At 36.9% G+C, this 24,289-nt stretch overlaps 1 protein-coding gene across 6 annotated transcripts; it reads left to right on the top strand.

Annotated features, from left to right (window-relative positions):
• The first annotated feature begins 230 nt into the window (after positions 1-230).
• BROX (BRO1 domain and CAAX motif containing) lies at positions 231-22,517 on the top strand. 6 transcript variants are annotated; one of them, XM_054468013.2, is made up of 13 exons: positions 231-368; positions 3,123-3,239; positions 6,400-6,506; positions 6,729-6,825; positions 9,879-9,974; positions 11,549-11,621; positions 12,921-13,026; positions 14,639-14,728; positions 16,220-16,305; positions 17,088-17,169; positions 17,495-17,645; positions 18,827-18,986; positions 19,953-22,517. In XM_054468013.2, the coding sequence occupies exons 2-13, from the start codon at positions 3,139-3,141 to the stop codon at positions 20,037-20,039; spliced, it is 1,236 nt and encodes a 411-aa protein (XP_054323988.1). In that variant the 5' UTR covers positions 231-368; positions 3,123-3,138; the 3' UTR covers positions 20,040-22,517. The 6 variants fall into 6 exon arrangements, with proteins under 6 accessions (XP_054323988.1, XP_054323996.1, XP_054323971.1 ...); XM_054467996.2 differs by lacking the exon at positions 231-368 and adding an exon at positions 700-842; XM_063647396.1 differs by lacking the exon at positions 231-368 and adding an exon at positions 5,305-5,344 and having other exon boundaries at positions 3,121-3,239.
• Positions 22,518-24,289: the final 1,772 nt, after the last annotated feature.

Genomic DNA, 24,289 nt, shown 5'->3' with positions numbered 1-24,289 from the left:
GGCCGCCATCGCTATTGCGGCATTCTCCTTCGGCTCCGGAGGCAGGGGCAGCTCTTCTCTTCCTGTCTGGGAAAAAGACCATAGCTCAAAAGGAAGGCCGAGGGAGAAGTTAGAAAGGGATGATGAACGGAGCGTTTTGAGGGGACTGGGACGCCCCCGCAATACCCGCCCCTGAGCTGCGCGCACTACCGCCTCGGTAGCTGTCATGGCCGCCGGGCCACGTGACTCCGGCTTGGCGCCGTCCTGGTTTTCCGTCACTCTGGTTCTGTAGTGTGGGTTCTCCGACTCCCTCTTTTTCTCGCTTGTGGACTCCGAAATATTGCCCTTCTTCCCTTAGAAGAACTGCTGAACCGACTCTGAGAAATTTGGTAAGTATGTCAGAGGATGGGTGTTTCTCAGTAATATCTCCCGCTATTTCCCCGGAGTCTCAAGCAATAGGATCACCTCTTCTTACATTAGTCTCCATAGACCCCTGGACAGTAGGCCAAAGGTCTCCTTCTAATGCCTTGAAACAAACGACAGAAAGAAAATCCACATTGGTCACCACAAATCAGTGGCATTAACAGCTAGATCCGCTGAATCCCCTTGCCTCGCATCTCCATTGGTCATTGGAGATCTTATAATACAAGCTAAACTGGGGTTCGTTCGGCCGTTGTCTGGCCACCTCTCCCGGGTTGACAGTATCGGCTTTCCACAAAAATGCCTGTTTGGAAAGAGGGGAACTCAAGTGTTGGCGCGTGCGCACGGTCGCCGCCCGCCGCCTGGAACGGGACTGGGCACGGGAGGAAGAGGCTGGGTGGTAAACAGGAAGTGGGCGCTCAGAGCTCGGGGGCGGCGCTCAGGTAGGTTCTTCTGGGGACTCGGGGCCTCCGGAGTGGGGGTCCCTTGTTAGGAGCGGGAGTCCTCTTGTGGAAGTGTGTTAGCTTACAGCTTCGATCCGAATGTTGTATTGGTGGCTCTAAAGGCACCCTTGTCCCTGCGGGTGGGTGTGTCGTTCTTCTGTCCCACCCTAGGAACTCCCGAAAACTGAAGATCGCCGGGTCGCAGAAGGGGAGAAGATGGGGCAGGGGCAGAAACCCTCTTCTTTCCTGAAGTAAAGATACGCAAAACTTCAGACATTTTCATCCAGGAAGTAGGAGGCCGCATTAAAAGAAGTATTTGTGGAAGATTTCGCAGCATCAAGTGCTGAGTGTGATACTAGCTCTAAGTTTATTTGTAGGCACATAGATGCTGTATTAGGCTATCGGAATTTATATGGAAGATGTGTAGAAGATGATAGTTTCTGAAATAACTCGTTAAATGTTTTGAGTCCTAAATAAACCTGCTCAGTTTTTCGTTGGGTACGCATTGCATTCTCTATTCATGAAGTATGTGGTGCTCCTCAAAACCGGCTTTGTCATGAATAAATAGCATAAAGGAAGCACTTGATGTAGGCATTTCATACACTGTGCAGCCAACATTTTCTAATAATAGGAAAAGTCGATTGTCAGGCTTGTACAGTGCCTACAAATTAAATAAACCTTATAAGAATTTCTTCTCTGTTACTTCCTGGAATCTAATTGCCACGTTTAGGTCTTCGCCTGGGCTTTCTCCGTATTATCTGCTGCACTACCTACCCGAGGACATTTAGACAAGACGTGCTGCTTTTGCTTTTTTTTTTTTTTTTTTTGAGACGGAGTCTCCCTCTGTCGCCCAGGCTGGAGTGCAGTGGCGCCATCTTGGCTCACTGCAAGCTCCGCCTCCCGGGTTCTCCTGCCTCAGTCTCCCGAGTAGCTGGGACTACAGGCGACCGCCACCATGCCAGGCTAATTTATTTTTTGTACTTTTAGTAGAGTCACCGTGTTAGCCAGGATGTTCTCGATCTCCTGACCTTGTGATCTGCCCGCCTCGGCCTCCCAAAGTGCTGGGATTACAGGCGTGAGCCACCAAGCGTTTTTTTTAAGTAGAAGGCATGGAACTTATTTTTTTTTTTAAGTTGGCATCTCAATTAGGTGGTGTTTCAAGTTGTTTTTTGTTTTTTGTTTTTTGTTTTTCCTTTTTCGTTTTTTGAGATAGGATCTTGCCCTGTCGCCCAGGCTGGAGTGCCATGGGAAGATCAGGGCTCACTGCAGCCTACATCTCCTTGACTCAAGGGATCCTCCCTCCTCATTCTCCCCAGTAGCTAGAACCACAGGCGTGGCTACCATCCCCGGCTAATTTTTGTAGAGACGGGGTCTCACCATGTTGCCCAGGCTAGTCTCAAATTCCTGAGCTCAAGCGAGCCACCCACCTCGGCCTTCCAAAATGCTGAGATTACAGGCGTGAGCCACCACACCCAGCCCAATGTTTTCATTTTATAATAGAATTTATTGGTCAATTATTGTATTACATTTTTATTTTTAAAATATTCTTTAGGTATTTTTTGGAAAGTACATTTTATTATAGAACACATGCTATAACCAATCCACTGTTGTCAGCAATATGTTGGAAATACAGCAATTAACTTAAAACGTATTACAAGTAGCCTTGGCGATATAATCAGGGTTACCATTTGAACCCGTTTTGGAAATTACATTCATCTGGTCCTGTGCCCTTTTTACTTGCAGTTATCCAGCCAAAATCTAGTACTTTGCTATTCAAAAGTGTCTGGGGACCAGCAGCATCAGCATCTCAGGTCCTGCCCCAGGCTATTGAATTAGAGCCTGCATTTGACAAAACCACCCACCCCCAGGTGATTTTTATGTATATTAGAGTTTAAACATTACTGCTCCTATATAGGTATGTTAACATTGAAGTTATTGTGGGCAGATTTTCAGATGCTCTTCTGCTTTTTTTTATAGGCCTGATCTGAACATAGACCACCATAAATAGACAATTAAAACATACCTGAGGCCGGGCGCGGTGGCTCACGCCTGTACTCCCAACACTTTGGGAGGCCAAGGCGGGTGGATCACTTGAGGTCAAGAATTTGAGACCAGCCTGGCCAACATGGTGAAACCCCGTCTCTATTAAAAAAATACAAAATTTAGCCAGGCTAATTTTTTGAATTAAATTTTTATATTATTAAAATAGATTGTTATGCTATTTACCTTGTTTATTAAATATATTTAATTTTCGTACATTTTTTACTTTTTTGTCTATAGAAAACATTTGGAGAAAATGACCCATTGGTTTCATAGGAACCCATTAAAAGCCACAGCTCCTGTGTCTTTTAATTACTATGGTGTAGTCACTGGCCCTTCTGCTTCAAAAATATGCAAGTAAGTTTATTGATTGAACCACTCTTAGATGCAAGGTACTTTTTTTGGTTCCATGGCAATGCAGAAATATGTAACACACTGTTTCTAACTCTAAGTTTGTTATAAATTTATAAATGACATGTAAAGAGTTAAATCAGATTATTTAAACTTTGGCAGTCTTCTAGGCCTGGATCCTTAATTTTAGATGAGTAAATGAGTCCCAGAGAGGCTAAAGCAATCACAGTAAAACAGTTAATCTGTGTATTACATCAGTACAAGAGACTCTACAAAGTAGTGTATGGACATTTTTATTTTTTATTTATTTGTATTTTTTTTTTTATTTTTTGTGATGGAGTTTCACTCTTGTCGCCCAGGCTGGAGTGCAATGGCTTTATCTCGGCTCACTGCAACCTCCGCCTCCTGGGTTCAAGCAATTCTTTTGCCTCAGCCTCCCGAGTAGCTGGGATTATAGGCACCTGCCACCACGCCCTGGTAGTTTTTGTATTTTTAGTAGAGACAGGTTTTCACCATGTTGGCCAGGCTGGTCTCAAACTCCTGACCTCAAGTGATCCACCTACCTTGGCCTCCCAAAGTGCTGGGATTACAGGCGTGAGCCACCATGCCCAGCTTTATAGGGACATTTTAAATTGGCCACATATTAAACTTCTTGACTTCAGAGTAAGGAGAGATCCCTATGATCTGAAATGGCCTTCAAAGTGTTCACACAGGAAAAAGTACTTGAGTTAGGCCTTGAATGAATTGTATGGCTTAGATCAAGGGTTGACAAACTGTGTCCTATGGATTTGGACCATTGCTTGTTTTTATAAATAAAGTTTTATTGGAACACAGCCAGCCCCACATTTATTGACATACTGTGTATGGCTGCCTCTGGCTGCTTTCTTCTACAACACCAGAATTGAATAGTCCCAGTGGATACCTTATTACCAGAAAAGCCTGAAATGTTTACTATTTGGCACTTTCCAAAAAAAATTTGAGTATTCTTGACTTAGATTGTCAGAGGGGAAAGGAGAACGTTATTTCTGTCAGGAAAACCTTTGTGCTGGTGATAGTGAGTACAGCAGTTTGGCTGAAACAAAAGAGATAAATGCAAAAGATGTTTTGAAGGAGGAGTCAATGGACCTGATTGACTAATTTGCCTTGGGAGGCTGAAAAGGATTCAGTCTATATGAGATACAGAATCTAGATGATTAAGACATTGGTGGTACCAATAAAGGAAAATCTGAAGAGTTGCCGCTTTTATGGGAAGAAGTGATGACAACAAAAGATAGGATAATTGGCTTATTAATCTAAACCAATGGTCATCAAACTGTTTTTAAAAGCTACATAGTATTTATTTTAGGCTTTGTGGTCCACAAACAGTCACGGCTGCATATTATTCTTTGTTCATTTTTACAGCCCTTTTAAAAATATGAAAACCATTCTTAGTTTGAGGGCTGAATGAAAATAAGCTGTGGGGTATACAGAAACCGGTTACAGTTTGTAGTTTGTCAACCTCTGATCTAGACTCCTGGAGGCAAGTCCCAACTTAGCTGTTTTATCTGTACCATTGGGCGAGTCCCTTAACTTCTTTGGGCCTAATTCCTAATCTACAAAATGAACAGCCTAAATTAAATATATCTGAGGTACATTTTTCTCAAATTCTATAATTTAAGATGAATATGACTTTAGAAGTTGAGCTGTAGGTGATGATCAAGCATCAATATGGAAATAGCCAACTATTTGAGTGCAGAATAGGCTTTACGGATTCAAATTTCTGCCTAGTCCAGGAATTGAATCACTTTCCAGCTTCTAGAGAAATACCTCAAACAATGATTAATTCATAAGATAGCCAGTCACATTTTCAGTCAGCTGTTTGTAATTGGCAATACATACATACTTTCTTGGAATAAGCCTCCTTAGAGTTAGTACCAATCAGTAAGACTCAAGGGATGTACCATTCAGGATTAAGTCTGTGCTGTCTTCTAAACATCACTGCTACCTTATAGTCTAAATCTCAAAAGATAATATTTGAAAAGTTATTCTTCTTCCACTCAACAAGTAATTTTGAATATGTGCTTTATCCTAGGCGCCTACCAAATTCTGGATATACAGCCTCTACTCTCTTGGTGCTTACCATTTAAATTTAGTCTATCTTAAATGGTTTACACATATTTCAAGGGTCTTTGGTCATACCCATGTATTGTAGTTTCGGAAGCCTCACTAAGCTAATTGCCTTCTGGATTCGATTTGGAACTGGGATAGAACCAAGTGAAAGCTAATGATGGAAATCTAGGAATTGATACAGTTGAAGCTATACTAATAGGTGAGATCTCAAAAGAGAGAAAACCAGAAAGCCAAAGACTGGACATTTCTAGAGTTGGGAATGAAAAGGAGACACAGAAAAAAATATAAAAGGAACTTTAAAGAGATAAGGGGAGCACCTGGAAAATTTAGTGTTATTGGAATCAAAGGAGAAAATCATTTCAAGAAGGAAAAGGTGGATCTACAACATTTATTGCTGTAGAGAAGTAAAGGAGAATGTAGATTAGGGAGCAGTTTTAAAACAACTAATGGCCACGTTTTACATGTTCTTGATGTATATGTTGAATTACATGTCAAGCATATGTAATGTAATTTCATTTTTTAAATATTTTTATGCAGTATATTTTCACATTTTTGTGTTTTATGTCAGATTTAGAAACTTTAAGGAGGTATTAAAATGATACACAGATAAATTTTCATTTTTTCAAGAAATTTATTGTGAACTGCTTAGTTTTTTATTCTTTCCCCACATCTTAAATGCATGCATTTGTTTGATTGTTTTTAATTAAAACTTGACATATATTTTTATTATGTAATTGAATTCATTATTTGCCCCTTTAATTGGTCCGAATTTATTTTAGTACAACTTTTAAAACAGTTATTAGAAATTTTTTCTCTAGATTTAGTCCTGATTAAATTCATTTCTGTGTATTTGGTAATCCCTTAGAGGAGGTAGGTATGTGCATGCGTGTGTGTGTTTTAAAGCTTTTACACTGAAACCTGGTGCGTGTGTGTGTGTGTGTGTGTGTGTGTGTGTGTGTGTGTGTTTTAAAGCTTTTACATTGAAACCTGGAAGCCACTTTTATGTAGATTGATTGCAGTACAGCTAACTTTACTGTCTTTTTCTATCTCTTATAAGTGACTTGAGGTCATCCAGGGCACGACTCCTTGAACTGTTCACTGATTTGAGCTGTAATCCAGAAATGATGAAGAATGCAGCAGATTCATATTTCTCACTTTTACAAGGTTAGTTATTTATATGAACTTGAGGTTTTTTAAAAAACTGTCTAGAAGTTTACATTTAATTCTTTGACTTTTCAAATTTGATTAGTTTACTCTTCCAGACTGTATTCTTTGGAAAAGGGCAAGAAGTTTCATTCAGACACCTGGAAAATTAATCTGAAAATTTTTCCCAACAGAACACTCAATATTTCTTCTAGAACTAAAATGTCTTGTACTTTTCTATAGGTTTCATAAATTCTTTGGATGAATCTACCCAAGAAAGCAAGTTACGATATATTCAAAATTTCAAGTGGACTGATACATTGCAAGGACAGGTTCCAAGGTAAGCAACACTAAGGTGGTACTAAATTGGAGCCAGTTTTTGTAACTGTGTAGCCGGTGGTTAACTCATAGCCTCTGTATTTGGAGAAGAAAAATACAGGTCTGCTCAGCGTTTTCTGTTACCAGGAAATTAATTAAAAGCATTTTACCTCAATCCTAGTACATAGTAAGTAAAAATATAATTTCTTTCTCCCAAACAAATCTATTTTTGAGGTAATCAATACAGATGTTAACTACAGTTGAACAGCCTTGACCTTTAATAACACACAAAGGATGATTTGAGGATTTAGAACCCAAACTGACATTCCGTATGTGCCTACATTCAAGCTGAGCAGAATTTAAGTTTTTCCCTTGCTTTTCTTTTGCTGATGGATACTTCATGTCTTCCATTAGTCTTTCTCTGTCTCATTCTTTCTCTCCAACTCCATACTCTTGATTCACAGTATGTTTTCTTCCTTATCTCTCTTCCCTATTTCTACTCTTTTTAAAAACTTCTCTTGAGAGCTTTCTTATCACTCACTTGAAACTATTTGTAATAGATCTAATTTTAACAGGAAATAGATCACAATGGTGTTAATTTTTTACTTACCTACTGTTTTTCAACACCATTTTGTTGTTGAAATGCCCGTATATTTTAATCCCAATTTGCTTTAGAATTACTATTTTATAAAAACAGAAAGGAAGGAGTGGAGGTTGCTGAAAGACCGGAGCAGGCTGTACATTACAACGACAAGAGTATGAACATTGGGTTTGTACATATTTAGATGCAAGTCCAGGTTTTCTACTGCATGAACATCTTCAACTATATCTTGGGGCTACAGATACAGTACTTTGTGAGAAGCAAAATAAGAAAATTTTTGTTAAGTGACTGACAACAGTACTAGGCTTATAAGACATTCATTAAATGTTCATTTCCTTTCTTCCTTCCTTGGGAATATTTTATGTAGAATTCATATTATTCTGGGATACTCAGATTTTCTAAGACCTTGTTTTCTGTTTTTTAATGTGACCCATTTGTTTTTAATCCAAAGTTAAGGATTTTTTTAAATAGACTTTTTTAAAGAATCAAACCTCTGTCATTATTTTGACAGATTCTATAATGTGTGCATTTCATAAATTTGGCATTTTTCCAACCATGCCACATTTTGATTCTGTGTAATAGTGAGCTAAAGCCGGGCGTAGTGGCTCACGCCTGTAATCCCAACACTTTGGGAGACCAAGGCAGGCAGATCACTTGAGTTCAGGAGTTTGAGACCAGCCTGGCCAACATGGTAAAACACTGTCTATACTAAAAAATATAAAAATTAGCTATGCGTGGTGGACGGTACCTATAATCCCAGCTACTTGGGAGGCTGAGACAGGAGAATCGCTTGAACCCAGGAAGCCAAGGTTGCAGTGAGCTGAGATGAAGCCACTGCACTCCAGCCTGGGCGACACAGCGAGAGTCCATCTCAAAAAAATTAAAAAATTAAAAAGTGAGCTACTGTTTAACCTTTTTTCAGCAGTTTTATGAGATAGTGAAGAATTATGTGATGAAGACTTTAATACTAAATACTCAGCACAAGTGAGACTTCTAAGTTACTTTATTCTTGATTGCTGCTTACTCAGTAGAAATCATGTTGTGAGTTTATCTGTTCTGAAAAATATTTTTTCCATTATAGTTGCTATGACTACTACTTTTATGTGGTGTCATAGAAATGGAGTGTTTGGAAACAAGGCATGTTGACATAAATGAAGGATTATAAAGGAAGAGAGTTACTCATGAGACTTCACATAAATTAGCCAAATTGTTATTTAAAAGTTATAAATTAGACATGTCCACTAGATCTCCAGATGTAATTCATTTGATAGTTTCAGTGCAGAAAATAATAAGCTATTAAACTATGTATTAAATTTTTTTCAGGAAGATAAAAGTGTTTTGAGAAGTTTGTTCATAACTGTCATTTTTGGATGTTATAATCTATACTAAACAAGACAGTTTAGAAATTATTTTTTAATTACTACATATTTTATAACACTTTTTTTTCATTAAAAACGTTGCCATATCTCCATTTATCTTAAGACAGGGGCAAGAAGTAACTAAAAAATAAAAAGTAGAATGATAATCTGGTTTCTTCTTTTTGGGTAGCTTTTCTGTGTCTTAGTATTACATGTGTAAAATAAGGATATTCTGCTTTCTTCATCAGTTGAGATAAATGAGATCATGTGTAAAAAATTTTCAGGTTCTTCTAAGAACAATAGTGAATATATATTGTTATGGATATCTTATTTGCTTGATATGCTTTTGCCATCTTTATTTCATACTTCGTAATAGAATCTGAAGGAAACAAGGTATAAAACATACTTGTGTTCAGGACCTTTTTCTGGAATACTGATTGGCTAGGCATTCAGAATCTTATACAGTTTGCCTTCAGCTTGCTTTTTGCCCTTCTTTTCCTGGATTTCTTTTTTACATACCATCTGCTCCAGTCAAGCTCATTGGGTCACTTCTATCAGAAAATTTTTTATACTCCTCTTGTGCTTTGATAGCATTGTTTCCTCACCTGGGATGTCCTTTTGCTTCCCTTCTAGTCATCTTTCCAGGGACAGTTCAGATTTTATATATACCATTAAACCTTCTTAATTATTCTAGCCTGAAACGATCTCTCCTCTGAATTTGATTTTTCTAAAATGTTATATAAGAGCCACACCTTTGAGAATCGACTGAGTACTTGTTAAAAATACGATTCTAAGCCCCATCCCAGGCTTTCTGACTCTGGGATTAAGGCCCAGAAATCTGTATTTTAAAAGCTACTCTATGTACAGTAAACTTTGGGAGCTCCTATTCCCATGCTTATTATTAAGTACATAGTACCTTCTGGACCATTATACTTAGCCATGTGTAGTTAATTACCTGTACATCTTATCTCCCCATCTATATTAAACACAACCATTTTCTTCATACATACCAGTTAGCATATACTTCTTTGTAATTTTGAGTCGGATGTCCAATAGGCTTCATGGTGTGATGTCTCGATAATTGACAGAACTTAATGATCATGTTTATAATTCCAGTGCCCAGCAGGATGCTGTTTTTGAATTAATTTCCATGGGATTTAATGTAGCTTTATGGCATACCAAATATGCTTCAAGACTGGCTGGAAAAGAAAAGTAAGTTAAAAGGAGAGGATTGTGTACATCTGTGTTATTTTTCAAGTATATGGCACTTCATTATTTTAAAAATCTATTTTAAAAAGTATCACTTTGGACATGTGAAGGATTGCCTTGTAATGTTAGTATTTTGAGTGTCAGAATTATGGCACCTAGTGTTAAGAGGTAAAATAAATTTTAAAAGTCTTGTCATATGGAAGATCTTGCTAAGTAAGACCCTAAATCAAGAACCCATAAAGTAAAGCATGACTATTTAACTACATCAAAGGACCATAAACAAAGTTAAAAAACAGATGACAAGATTGGTCAAAAACATTGCAATTCATATGATAAATTGTTTGTTTTTATAACGTATACTCTTATAAATCAGCAAAGGAAAGACTGTCAAATCAATTGAAAAGTAAAGGACATGAACAGGCAATTCACAGAAAGCAAGTACAGAAGGCTAGCAGTATGTGAAAAGATGTTTTGCAGGATTAAATAATTATAAAAGGTGATACAATTTTTATAATAGCTATAGTGGATACAGCAATAGGAAATTGTCAATTTATGGTTCATCCATACATGGGAATAGTATGCAACCACTTGAAAATGATGTCAAATTGTATGTGCTGATGTAAAATTATCTCTAAAGTAAATTAGGTGATTAAAATAAGAGCAGAGTAATGATTATAGCTACCATTGTGTATCTATGTGTTTCTTAAGCATGTATATGCATTAAGTGTATAATATTTTGTCTTGTTTATATACAAATATCCGTAAGGAAAAATAAGGCTTTGTCTGGATTTTATTTTGTTTTGTTTTTTGTAGAGGTGAGTTCTCACTATGTTTTCTGGGCTGGTCTTGAACTCCTAGCTTCAGGTGATTCTCCTGCCTTGGCTTCCCAAAGTACTGGGATTACAGGCATGATCCACCATGCCTGGCTGCAGATTTTACGCCTAGTTAGGGTCTCTCCTTTTTCATGTGTAGTATCTTCTTTTTGGAGACATATTGACATGCTTTTGCCATCTTAACGTTACTTTCATGTCATATACTTGTTTTCAAGACCTTTTTGTGGAATACTGATTGGCTTAGCATTCAAAATCCTTTACAGTTTTTACGAGTTTCCTATAAATGTACATTTCATGTGCATTTGTTCCTTTTCTAGATGTCAAAATTAAATTTTTTTGGTGGCGGGGGAATGGAGTGCCGCTCTGTTGCCAGGCCAGGCTGGAGTGCAGTGGCGCGATCTTGGCTCACTGCAACTGCCGCCTCCTGGGTTCAAGTGATTTTCGTGCCTCAGCCTCCCAAGTAGCTGGGATTACAGGTGCCTGCCACCATACCCAGCTAATTAGGGTTTTGCCATGCTTGCCAGGATGGTCTCAAACTTCTGGCCTCAAGCAACCTGCCCGTCTCAGCCTCCCAAAGTGCTAGGATTACAGGCCTGGCCTCAAAATTAGATTTTTTTAAAAGGAAGAAAATTAGCAGTGAGAAACGTAAATGACTACTTTGGATGTATAATAATGTATTGGTTGTTGTGTTTTAATACCAGAAATGGAATTCATCCTCTAACTAATGTAACCCCTATCTTTAAGTATAACAGAAGATGAAGCAAAAGAAGTTCATCGAAGCCTAAAGATTGCAGCTGGGATTTTTAAACATTTAAAGGTAAAACAAACAAACAGAAACCATTATTTGCTCTTAATGCTTTAATTCTTGAATAGTTTTTCTTTTGGGGGGATATGGGGAAAGAATTGTTTCATTATATTAAAAAAGGTACTATGTGTTCTGTTTTCCTTATGTTAAGTATGTTATTGATGAGTGCAGCCAGTTACTAAATATTAAATGTCTCCATTTTTGTTTTAAAATAACCAGTGACTTTTACAATTAGAAAACTTAAGTTCTAGTGCTCTGCTTATTTTTCTGTGTCTTTGAAAAGACAGGAAAGCAGAAATATTGATGATTCTTACCTACCTCATTGCTCTCCACAGAAATTACCAGGAGCAGTCCTGATTCTGCAAAACCAAACTTCTGATTGTATGCTCTGTATCTCACTAAAAACATTAGAGGGACAATCAGTGCACTCTAATTGTATTAAATAGCCAGGAGATGTGATGGGAATTAGGAGAAAGAATATTGTGTCTTTAAACAATGTCCCCCTACTTTATTCTAATTAAATCACTTTATTGAAGGCCTCCTAGAGGCCAGTGTTGAGTTTTTTCATAGTAAAATATAAGATGCTTTTATAGTGATTAGAAAGCTGTGATCCTGAATTAGATGTAGAATTGTGGGATTTTTTTTTCTTTATATCTTTTTTTTTTCTTTGAGACAGAGTCTTGCACTGTTGCCCAGGCTGGAGTGTAGTGATGCGATCTTGGCTCACTGCAACCTCCGCCTCCTGGTTCAAGCAATTCTCTTGCCTCAGCCTCCCGAGTAGCTGGAATTATAGGTGTCTGCCACCACGCCCAGCTAATTTTTTGTATTTTTAGTAGAGACGGGATTTCACCATGTTGGTCAGGCTGGTCTCAAACTCCTGACCTTGTGATTCACCCGCCTCGGCCTCCCAAAGTGCTGGGATTACAGGCGTGAGCCACCGCACCCAGCCTCTTTATATCTTTAATTATTAATGTGAATGAACAATTCAGGCTATCCCGCAAAAGGAATTTTGGTTACTATTTCAGTTAACATTTTTCAAGATGATAGTGTGACTTGCGTATCTCAGCAGTCTATCATGACTTAAATTTTGCTTTTGAATTTCTTGTTCTTATAAAAACTGAGTTTTAATATACAGGAACTTTTATTTATAAGCTTACTGTTGTTAGTTTTTATAGTTTTTGTTTATACTCTGAATTTCTACTAAGCCTCCAAATTGAATGTCTCATAACTTTCATTTTCTTCATCTCTAACAACTGGATTAAAATAAAATTTGGCTGCTTTGTTTTTTGTCTTTTTTGTTGTTGTTCTCAGGAAAGTCATATCCCAAAACTCATTACACCTGCAGAAAAAGGAAGAGATTTAGAGTCACGACTCATAGAAGCATATGTTATTCAATGTCAGGCTGAAGCTCAAGAAGGTATCCTAAATATTGTAAGATTTTTTAAAATGAAAGTCTATATTGTCATTTAATTCCTCTTTAAAAATCAGAAGTTGGGCATTGTGGCTTATGCATGTAGTCCCAGCACTTTGGGAGGTCAAGGTGGGCAGATCACTTGAGCCCAGGAGTTCAAGACCAGCCTGGGCAACGTGGCAAAACCCCAGTTCTATAGAAAATACAAAAATTAGCTGGGCATGGTGGCACGTTCCTGTAGTCCCAGTTCCCCACAAGGCTGAGATGGGAAGGATTGCTGGAGCCTGGGAGGTCAAAGCTGTAGTAAGGCAAGACTGTGCCACTGCACTTCACCCTGAGCAATGGTGTGAGACCCTGTCTCAAAACAATTAATTAATTAAATAAAAATCAGAATTAGCCAGAATCAGGCTTTAGATTTTGAGAAATTTTAGAATGAGGAATAAGTTTACCTTTAGCGTTTGCCTTCACTCTTAGTTAGCAGGAAAGGCCTTACAGTTTAATGGCTCTTTTTAAGAGGATTTTTATTTCATGTTATTTCTGATAGTACAACATTAATTCTTTAATTCGTCTTTTCTCTCTCTACTGTGCTCATTCTTTTTTCTCTTTCACTCGTTGGGTTTCCTTAAAGTCTTCACCTTTCAATGTCAAGTAATAATGACACTCAACGTGAAACAATTAAGAAACTTTGTAGGCTTTTGTTTTTCTTTATTTCAAACTCTAGTCTTCCTCTGAAAACGGCTGGGCTGGTGGCTCATGCCTGTAATCCCAGTAATTTGGGAGGCCGAGGCAGGAGAATTGCTTGAGCCCAGGAGTTTGAGACCAGCCTGGGCAGTATGGCAAGACCTCCATCTCTACAAAAAATTATTTAAAAAATTAGCCAGTTGGCTGGGTGTGGTGGTGGCTCACGCCTGTAATCTCAGCACTTTGGGTGGTCGAGGCAGGCAGATCACCTGAGGTTGGGAGTTCGAGACCAGCCTGACCAACATGGAGAAACCCCGTCTCTACTAAAAAATACAAAATTAGCTGGGCATGGTGGCGTATGCCTGCAATCCCAGCTACTCGGGAGGCTGAGGCAGGAGAATCGCTTGAACCTGGGAGGCGGAGGTTGTGGTGAGCCGAGATCGTGCCATTGCACTCTAGCCTGGTCAACAAGAGTAAAACTCCATCTCAAAAAAAAAAAAGAAATCAGCCAGGTGCCATGGCATCCATGTGTAGTCTCAGCCACTCAGGAGACTGAAGCAGAAGGATCACTTGGGCCCGAGAGTTTGAGGCTGCAGTAAGCCATGATCAAGCCACTGCACTGCATCGTGGGTGACAGCAAGACCCTGTCTCAAAAAAAAAAAGAATTTGCTGTTAGGTCATGCTGTTTTGTAATAGTGATTCTCTCTGATTAGCTAGTAATTCGCTGATGATTTATTTAAAGAAATGGCATTGGAACCAACAAGCTCAGTGTTTTTTGTTAATGTTTGCATTTTCTATAACTTTGTACGTTAAAATGTTTAACAAACTGTATTAAAATCCAAGAGAGATTATCAGACTGTCTTTTGCTATTATAATTGAATTTAGGATGAGTAGAGTGTGATTAATTATAGATTCACTTTATTGTGTTCGGTTACAGTAACAATTGCCCGAGCAATTGAACTAAAACATGCTCCTGGACTAATTGCTGCACTGGCGTATGAAACAGCCAATTTCTATCAAAAAGCTGGTAAGCTTCTAATTCTGTTGTTACATTTTTAGTCTTTAGATTTTCAGATTTATTTGATCTTGAATTAATAGGGAACAAAACAAAAGGGTTCTCAGATTCTGTCATTATTTGCAAAACTGGAGTAATATTTTATTTATTGCATTTAAAATAGAGCTGTTCATATTTAGTATGCTGCATAACTTCTAATGGAAGAGAAAACCAGTGATGTCTAATAAAATTATACAGCTTTTTTGCTTGAAATTTTTTTTTAGTCTTTATAACAACCTTATAGTTACTATGCTTTAGACAAGAATCTGAAATCCAGAGAGTTAACATGACCCATAATTTAACTGCTAGAAAGTGGGAGATTGGGCGTAGAACACAGCTACTGTGATAAGCCTATTACTCTTCATTTACTTGTTTAGGAAACATACATGTGTTTTTATTTATGGGATAGTTACTGTTTTTGTTGCTAAGGAGAGGTAAATAGAAAAGATCTGCAGTTTAGGGAAGAAGACAAACATGTAACCCCGTTATTATATCCTGAAGTAAGACATCACAGCAGTGAATTAGGAACCTTAACAAGCTGGGCATGCTAAAGAAGGACTCTAGAAGAAGATGCTTTAGCCTTATTGTGAAGTGTAAATAAAAGTCTTATGTTCCCTAGGAAGCTTTGGAGTTTGGGTGTAGAATTCTATAGTAAGTACAGACATAAGAAAGAACTTAGCACATTCTGGAAACTTCAGACAGTTGCTGTTACCTGAAACACAGGATGAGTGGTAGGAGAAGAGTTTGAAAAAGTATGCATGCTTGGAATCAAACACTGGTTTGTAAGCCATTCTGTAGATACTTGGGACCTATTAAAAGATTAAAAGCCTGACTTGATTGGATTTGAATTTAAGAAAGGTCCCTATAGTTGCAGTATTAGAGATAGGCTTGCTACATGAAGGAGTAATAGGCTAACTTAACTTGGCACTTAAGAAATTCTTAAAGTTTATGAAGGAAATGATGAAAGCTTTGGCAAATACAGCAAAGTAGCAAATAGGAAAAAATAGATTTGAGAGATGTTTGGTAGAAGGATATGTGAGTGAATGTGTGTGTGTTTCACATAAAATTCAGTGATGGGGGTAGAGAGGAGAGTATCCTATTTCTGATTTGAGTGACTAGACTACTATTTGCTTTGCTATATTATATATTTTTTTAATTAGCTAATATAACGGTATAAACAATATTCACTTTGAAGTTCTTGGTCACAATCTGTTTTTATCATTATCTTTAAATTAAAGTTGTATTAACCATCAAATCAAAGAGCTGCCATAGTATTTAACCAATCTTGTGTAACTTAAAGTGTAGATTTGGGAAAATCAAGTAAAGGTGTTTTTTAAAAAAAGAATTCTTGAGTTTTAGACTTGAATGGCATTCTTTCTGCTTTTATCATCAGAACACATGAACTAAAAGTCTTCTAGTGAATCAGGGTGAAATTATATTTTGCTTTTTAAAATGTAACTTTAGATCATACTTTATCCAGTTTGGAGCCTGCATATTCTGCCAAATGGAGAAAATATCTTCACTTGAAGATGTGTTTCTACACAGCTTATGTAAGTATTCACAACGCTAAAAACAATGTAAATTATTGTTTCTCCAGCCCTTGGAGTGCCAGGTCTCTCATCTCACCAGAGTCTTTCATTAGCATTTTACAAATAATGGACAGCTAACTCTCAGTAAATGTTCACTGAGAGTCAGTGCAACCATTGTGAACTAAAGTGGGTGGAAAGAGATGATGTAGGATTATAGAAGTGGATTATAGCAATACAATTATTGTTTGATTGAAAACCCACTTGCAGCATACTTAATGAAATTCTTTCAATTGTTTCATCCTGTGCATTGAGAAACATATTTACTAATTCTAATATTAAGGCATATCACACAATATATCACCTAGCTTAGTGAAGAACCATCAATAAACGTCATTTTGGAAGTTATGTATCAGTCTGTTATACCCACCAAACTTAATTGTTTTGTTAATTAGAATATCATATGAGAGATCATCAAGAACCTTTTTCAGGTCTGAGTAGATATTTCTTATACCTCCTTCTTCCTCTGCATTAGCACAATAATTTCCTCCTTTATCTACTATTTCCTAATTTTAAATACAGATTTCAGCAAATAACTTTTGCTCAGTACATGGTTAGAAAGCTGTTTGGGCTCAAGACTTGACATATTTCCACCTTTTCTATGAACAAAGGTTGGGGAAGAGCTAAAATGTAAGGGATTGCATTGATACTTAAGTGTATGAAGGTACTAATTTATCTGATAGATACATAATAATAGGGGAAAGCATCTTGGAGAGAATGAATAAAAAATTTGTTTATTTCGTCAGGCTTACTGTTACCATGGTGAGACTTTATTGGCTAGTGATAAATGCGGTGAAGCAATCAGGTCTCTCCAAGAAGCAGAAAAATGTAAGTATTCCTGCCAGAATATTAACTCCCCTTTAAAAAACAAATGACTTTATCATAAAAGGGAATATGTGCTTAAAGAGATTTTGGCTGAGTTCATGAAAGGGAAATGGGAATGGGTGATGTAATTGGAGAAAAGAAAAAAATGTTTCAAAAACCTAGAACCTGTAGAAAATACACACCTTCTACTTACAGTATTATTATTGGTATTGCTATTATATTAGGTAAAGAGCAGTAAATGTCTTACCACCTCCAGTTTAAAGCGTTGTAGGGATAAATAGGCAGTGTTAATTATAATCAAAAGACTTTATATCTCTTTCAAATGCAGTGTATGCAAAGGCAGAAGCACTGTGTAAAGAATATGGAGAAACCAAAGGACCTGGACCAACAGTCAAACCTTCAGGACATCTATTCTTTAGGAAACTTGGAAACCTTGTGAAGAACACCCTAGAAAAATGTCAGAGAGAAAATGGATTTATGTGAGTACAGCTTAATATTATTTTAGTAATATTAATATTATGTTGATTTATAATTATATTAAAATATTAATATTTTAGTAATATCATTTCTGTTAGTCTCTATTCCCAAAAGTTTTATGTTGAATAGCACTCATGGGCTAGGCGTGGTGGCTCACAACTGTAATCCCAGCACTCTGGGAGGCCAAGAAGGGTGAATCCCTCAAGCCCAGGAGTTTGAGACCAGCCTGGGCAACATGGCAAAAACCTGTCTCTACAGAAAATACAAATAAATTAGCTGGGCATGGTGGCACACGCCTGTAAATCCAAGCTACTCAGGAGGATGAGGTGGGAGAATCATCTGAAGCTGGGAAGTCAAGGCTGCACTGAGCCATGATTAAGTCACTGCACTCCCGCCTGGGCAAGAGTGAGACACTGTCTCAAATATATATAGTATTTACATTTCACGTTAATTTTCTCTTTAAATTGACGATACATTTCAATTGTGTAGGGCCTTTTATTCTACTTAGGATGATAATATATAAAAGCAGACTTTAAAATTAAAACATGAGTTATTAACATAGAGTTCACTTCATTAGGACACTCACAGTGTCCTGATTTTCTCTTAACTCTGTTTCCCTGCCATTCTTCCTCCATATGTTTTAAATATATCTTCTCAACCTCCTTTGCATATTCATCTCACTCTGGTTTCAGCTACCTATAAAGAAGGAAAATAAATTTTCTCTCCAGTTTTTCTTGTTTTTTTTTAAGAGGTTTTCCATTATTAAATCAGTGCTGTTCAAATAGTAGATCACCATCTGTGTAGGTGGGTAGACTCAATCTCATTCCTGCTTTTATCTCCTTACATTCTTCCCCTTATATTCTTCATCTAGTCATACTGAGCTTTTCACTTCCTTAAGCATGCCTAGTTCACCTTTAATCAGTTCCTTTGGAAGGAGTCAGTGAACTTAATTCTGGGTTAATTCCCCTTGTCTGCATTCTCATGGCACTCTACATCCATGTGGTAGCTCCAATTACATTGCATTGTAATTGACAAAAGTTTCTTGACTTTTTCACTTTCCTACATAAGGCAGAAAAACCTGTTCTCCATCATTAAATTGTCATTGTCCCAAACAGGACCTTACATATTAGGCACTCAAATAATGAACAAATGAATGAATTGCTATTTAAATTATTTTTTGCAGTTACTTTCAAAAAATCCCAACAGAAGCCCCACAGCTGGAACTCAAAGCAAATTATGGTCTCGTAGAGCCTATACCTTTCGAATTTCCTCCTACAAGCGCTCAGTGGACACCAGAAACATTGGCTGCATTTGATCTCACCAAAAGACCCAAGGATGACAGTGTATGAGATTGTTTTTGGTTTTTTTCCCTTTCATTCACAAAAGTTTAAAAGAAAATTCAGAGTTAGCATTTTGATATTTTTCTCTAAATAGGTACATATCTTTGTCTAAATGTTAAGTTAGCTAGTTATAGTGCTTAGTGTAATCTGTGGTAGAACATTCTCAGAGATAAGACCTCTAGGCCTTAAATGTCTTCTGGTTTTCTACATAATGACATTCTTTTCAACACATTATCTTGCCTCTTTACAACTTGTCAGTGCCTCCTTTAAGAAGAATGTGGGAGAAAAGATCATCCATGTTTATACTGCTATAGCAATACTCTGTTTTTGTTTTAGCAAATTGCAGAGCATTTGCAGATTTGGCCTAATTTAAGTATTCTGTGAATCCAGGTGTAAAATAAGAATGCTTTTATTTATTGGTATCTAAGTACATCTTGGTGTTCTAAATCAAATAGTAAATTAAGTGGAAATTTTGAGGTCTAACTACCAAAAGACTAGGGATCTGTGACAAATGAATAGGAATTATTTTACAGCCATTGCTCCTTTTTTGAGATTGAATTGTGTTTATATAATTTCCTTTCCATATTAAAATTTATTCCTTAAAATAACTATCTTTATATTCTGTTCAGCTATAAAATAATGCCCTAAGAGATAGCCTATTGCTGTCATAAGTTATGTCTAAGCTTTAGGGTTCTACATGTATAGATAGATCACTTAGAAAAAAGTGTGGAGTAAGAGTACCATTAGCTTGGTTTTTGCCTGCCAAACTAGGTTTTCATCTCTACTGAAATGTTTTTTTCTGATTATATCTTAAAATGAATTGGTCTGTAGTTTCTGGAAATAGCTTTGTCAGTATCCGTGTTATGTAATTTAATATAGCATCTTTTAAAAGTCTGAAATGGAAAAGATTTAGTGTTTGTTTTCTCAATCTTAGTTTATGTACTTAAACTGTGGTTTTTTTCTCCCTAGACTAAACCCAAACCAGAAGAAGAAGTGAAACCTGTGAAAGAACCAGACATCAAACCTCAAAAGGACACTGGGTGCTACATCTCCTAAAATACTCCTAAAATACAATTTGCACTTAGAATTTCTCTAGCAGTAGATAAGATAAACCACAGAATTTCAGTTCTTATTTCTCAAAATGATTTCTCTGAAGCTTGTAGAATAACTATTACATTCAGAGGGTTATCTGCCTTCAGCTTAGTTGTTCTTGATTTTTAATACAGTGGAGATGTTTCTTGCTTTGTTTTCAGACTCCTTTTTAATCAGGACAACATTTGAAAGATTTTATTGTGCCTCTAAAGGGTATATTTGGGGATTGGGTCTTTTTGTTAAACTCTGGATAGTAGTAAGTTTCAGGTCAGTATAGGCCCAAATCATGTGGTTTCAGGTAAGTTTTTGTTTTTTCTTTTCTTTTCTTTTTTTTTTTTTTTTTTGAGGCGGAGTCTCCCTCTGTTGCCCAGGCTGGAGTGCAGTGGCACGATCTCGGCTCACTGCAACCCTCCACCTCCTGGATTAAAGTGATTCTCCTGCCTTAGCCTCCCGAGTAACTGGGATTACAGGCACGCACCACTACACCCAGATAATTTTTGTATTTTTAGTAGAGACGTGATTTCACCATGTTGGCCAGGCTGGTCTTGAACTCCTGACCTCAGCTGATCTGCCCACCTTGGCCTCCCAAAGTGCTGGGATTACAGGCGTGAGCCACTGCACCTGGCCTCAGGTATGTTTTTCTATCTACACACAAAAAATTTATTTTCCTTCCTCTTATTTGATATCAGAAGAATGACAGGAATCAGTTTTTAACAGAGATAGTTTTTCCATTTCTCTATTGTGTTAATCAGAGCACAGGCTTACATTCTCAGTCATTTATCTTTTCTGGTGGAGAATAAAAAGTCACTTACAGTTAAAGATCAGAAAATTATCACACCAAATCCTTTACATATGTTAGAACCAATAATTTACTCAAAAATCAGTTTTTATAGGTATGTTGGCACCTTATCCAAGAACTTATCCCTGTTCCAGTACCCCTGTGCTTCATTCAGTATCAGTAACCCTGCAATGATTTTTACAAATATCTTTTTCTAGTGGATTTTTTACTTAGAGGAAAGAACTTTGTAATAGCTCTTAATGTTTATATATAAGAGAAGACAGAATGGAAAATGTTTTTTGAATCAAATATTGCATGATGTAAAGAAAAAACTTTAAACTTAAATGAGTAGGATGTCCTGAATTACACTGGTAACTCTCTACTTCTTTATTAAAGAAGTTATAGTAAGATGCCTTTGTTACCTGATTTCAGTGTACATTGTTTTTATGTGGTTTTCTGATAATGTCCTGTCAGAATTGTATTGGCTTAGGCCAAAGGCCATAGCAAAAACATAGAGAACAAATATAGATACAATATGATCTTAAAAATAGATTGTAACATTTTAAACAATTAGTTTAGTAATTTGGGAAATAGTGGATGCATAATACTTTAACAGAAGTCACACATCTGTAGGTTTATCTTTTGATTATTCTGCTGAAGCATTAGATAATTTTTCTATTATAAGTGACAGATTGACTCAATATAAATAAGTAGCGTACACTAAAAGCTTACTATGTGCCAGATACTGTGCTGGACACTTACATAGATAAGCCATTGAATCCACACAGCAGCCCTGTGAGAAATAAGTAAAATCTGCATAAAGTGTTGAAATAGGAATATACATTTCATTATGAAAAATGAATAGATTATGCCTATCTGAATCAATATTGCATTCAAATAAGTGATTACTTAAATCATATATCATAGTTTACACTCCTTAAAAAAGGTACATAAATTCAGTGAGGTTTTTTTCTTAACATACAGAAGTAGTAAATACTGCTTGCAGTATAATATTAATAATGGAAGCTGCAGTTTCCAGAATAAGTGGAGTAATAACTAAACAGACATTTAATTTTATTTCAGTATCTATGGAAAAAACACTTTATTAAATCTCCGTGTATTTTATGTTGTCTTTATTACAGAATCACTTGTCTGTCTGTTGTGTGCCACTTACTGACAGAACTGTAAACAGTACTTGATGCCAGCTCTTTACTCTCTGGCTGTGGGACCTATTTCTCTTAGGTACTTGTGCTTATTAATAATCTACTTACTAAATTTTCACATTGACATTTTTGGGGATGATACTACCATATATGAAATGGAAAATGTAATATGCTCAGTGCTTCTGTAAAATGCAGCAATACTGGTATTACTTTATGTCAGTAGGCATCTTTGACATGAGCATATAAATATTTTGTTGACTCAGCAAAGGTGACACTTTGTGACTAAAGTATCCCATTATATATAATGTTTTTTGAAATGTTGTTGGAAATTTTGGGGAATTATCAAATGTATAAAAGTTGCATGAAGGTTATAGAGAGGTGTAACTGTTAACTATTACATGGATTTCATACTAGGCAGTGACAACTAACATGTTACTTCAGCTAAAAGTATATAATGGGTTGTCTTTTTATTTATGAAAATAAAAGTAATTTTACTTACAATTTCATTGAGATCTTTTGTTTTTCGACAAATATTTTTATACTTACTAAGCCAGTAACAGTTAAAACAGCGCAAAATTATTCTTCACAGTAATGTTTTAAAATGACAGATAACGAGGCATGGTGGCTTACGCCTATAATCCTAGTACTTTAGGAGACTGGGGCGGGAGGATTGCTTGAGCCCAGGAGTTGAGACCAGCCTGGACAACGTGGTGAAACCCTGTCTCTGCAAAAAATAAAAAATTAGCTGGGTATGGTGGCACGTGCAGTGAACCACAGTCATGCCACTGCACTCCAGCTTGGGCGACACAGTGAGGCCCTGTCAAAAAAAAATAAAATGACAGAAACATTTGCATCAATTGTTTTATGCTTCATGGGTTCATTAAATATTCAACGCTCCTTGACTTGTTCAGTTTCTACTTATGTTTATTGGCACCTATCACTTCTTAATCTCAAAGGATTTTGATTGGCCTGTTTATGTCTTGTGCTTAGTAATATCCAATATGATGCAGTATTTGTACTATGGTACGCTAAGCTAAAGAGTTTATCATTATTGCTGTACAATAATCTGTAGAAAACTTTATTCCTTGCAAACTTGAGGCAGCACTTTTAGCGTTGTATAAATGCATGCAGAAATAATACCATATTCAGAATTCTTTTAGAATTAGAGTACTCATGCTTTAGAAAATACTGCGTTTCTTATCTCTTAATATGTGTAAAATAAACTTGGAATGTCACTTTGGGTTACCATAAGTTTGTATCTAAAGATTTTATTTGACATTTGAATAATTTGCTTAAAATTTAAATTTTTATGTAAGAATGTTATAGTAATAAAGGGATCAAAATAGTTAATCTGGAAGGGGAGTTGACAAATTATAAAACGGAAAACTATATTTGATTGTGCATCTCCAAAAAGCCAGAGCTATCACTTTTTAATGTATCTAATGCCTGTGATTTGCTTGAGGTCGGTAGAAGCTTATATAGTCACTTTCAGAGCACTCCCCAGAGAAAATGTCAAGACTTGAATTTGCTTCTCTAATGCAGAGCTTCTCAAGTAGTTTGTCTCAAGCTATTGATCGAAGCCTTCTGGGGGGCTAGCTGGGCAGCACTTAAGGTGGCTGGAGCTCCCAGGCTGGTCGCCTCCAGAATTCCAAACAAATAATTTTCTCTATCTGCCATGATGTAAAAAATGTTGTGAAACACCACAGTGGGACAGGCATGGACACATATGCAGGCAGTGGGGTGCATGTATGTGGTTTAATACTGAAAATAAGGATACAAAAATCCTGCCAGGTGATGCTCCTGTAATTCTCAAGGAGCGGCAGTGATTTGTTATTTCACATTTTTCCTCACTCTACCCTTGCCCCCGACACACACACTGCAAGTCACTGATTGGAGCAGGCCAGTTCCCTCAGGTGAAGGGGCCTAGAGAAATGTCAGTGAATACTGCGCTGTGAAACTGCATCTGAGGCGCGCAGTGGGGCTTTGGTTCTCTCCTCTCACCAGGGGTTTGACCTTTCAACCACCTCAGAAAAAAGGAAAGGTGGAAGCAGGAAGGGGGACCAGCAGCTCCGGGCAAGCAACGCTAATTAGCTCCAGCGTAATGACCCAACATCAGTTCTTAGCTGAATTTTAACAGTCCATTTGAAAACATTTTCTAGATAAATGAAAATGGAAAGAACTCTAGAAAATGTTTAAGTGTTACATACTTAAAATAGTATATTTACTTATTGAAGTTAAATGCCAAGATGTAGAACTAGTGTGTTATTTTCTTG

This window comes from Pongo pygmaeus, chromosome 1 (genome assembly GCF_028885625.2).
Source record: "Pongo pygmaeus isolate AG05252 chromosome 1, NHGRI_mPonPyg2-v2.0_pri, whole genome shotgun sequence".
In the NCBI taxonomy this organism is placed as follows: domain Eukaryota; kingdom Metazoa; phylum Chordata; class Mammalia; order Primates; family Hominidae; genus Pongo; species Pongo pygmaeus.
This window is presented reverse-complemented; position numbering and strand designations above follow the sequence as displayed.

Bases quoted from the DNA above. Each gene is read 5' to 3' on its own strand.
- BROX (XM_054467996.2), top strand. From the start codon at position 700: ATGCCTGTTTGGAAAGAGGGGAACTCAAGTGTTGGCGCGTGCGCACGG. The intron at 843-3,122 runs GTAGGTTCTTCT...TTTTGTCTATAG, and splicing joins AGCTCGGGGGCGGCGCTCAG to AAAACATTTGGAGAAAATGA. The intron at 6,507-6,728 runs GTTAGTTATTTA...ACTTTTCTATAG, and splicing joins ATATTTCTCACTTTTACAAG to GTTTCATAAATTCTTTGGAT.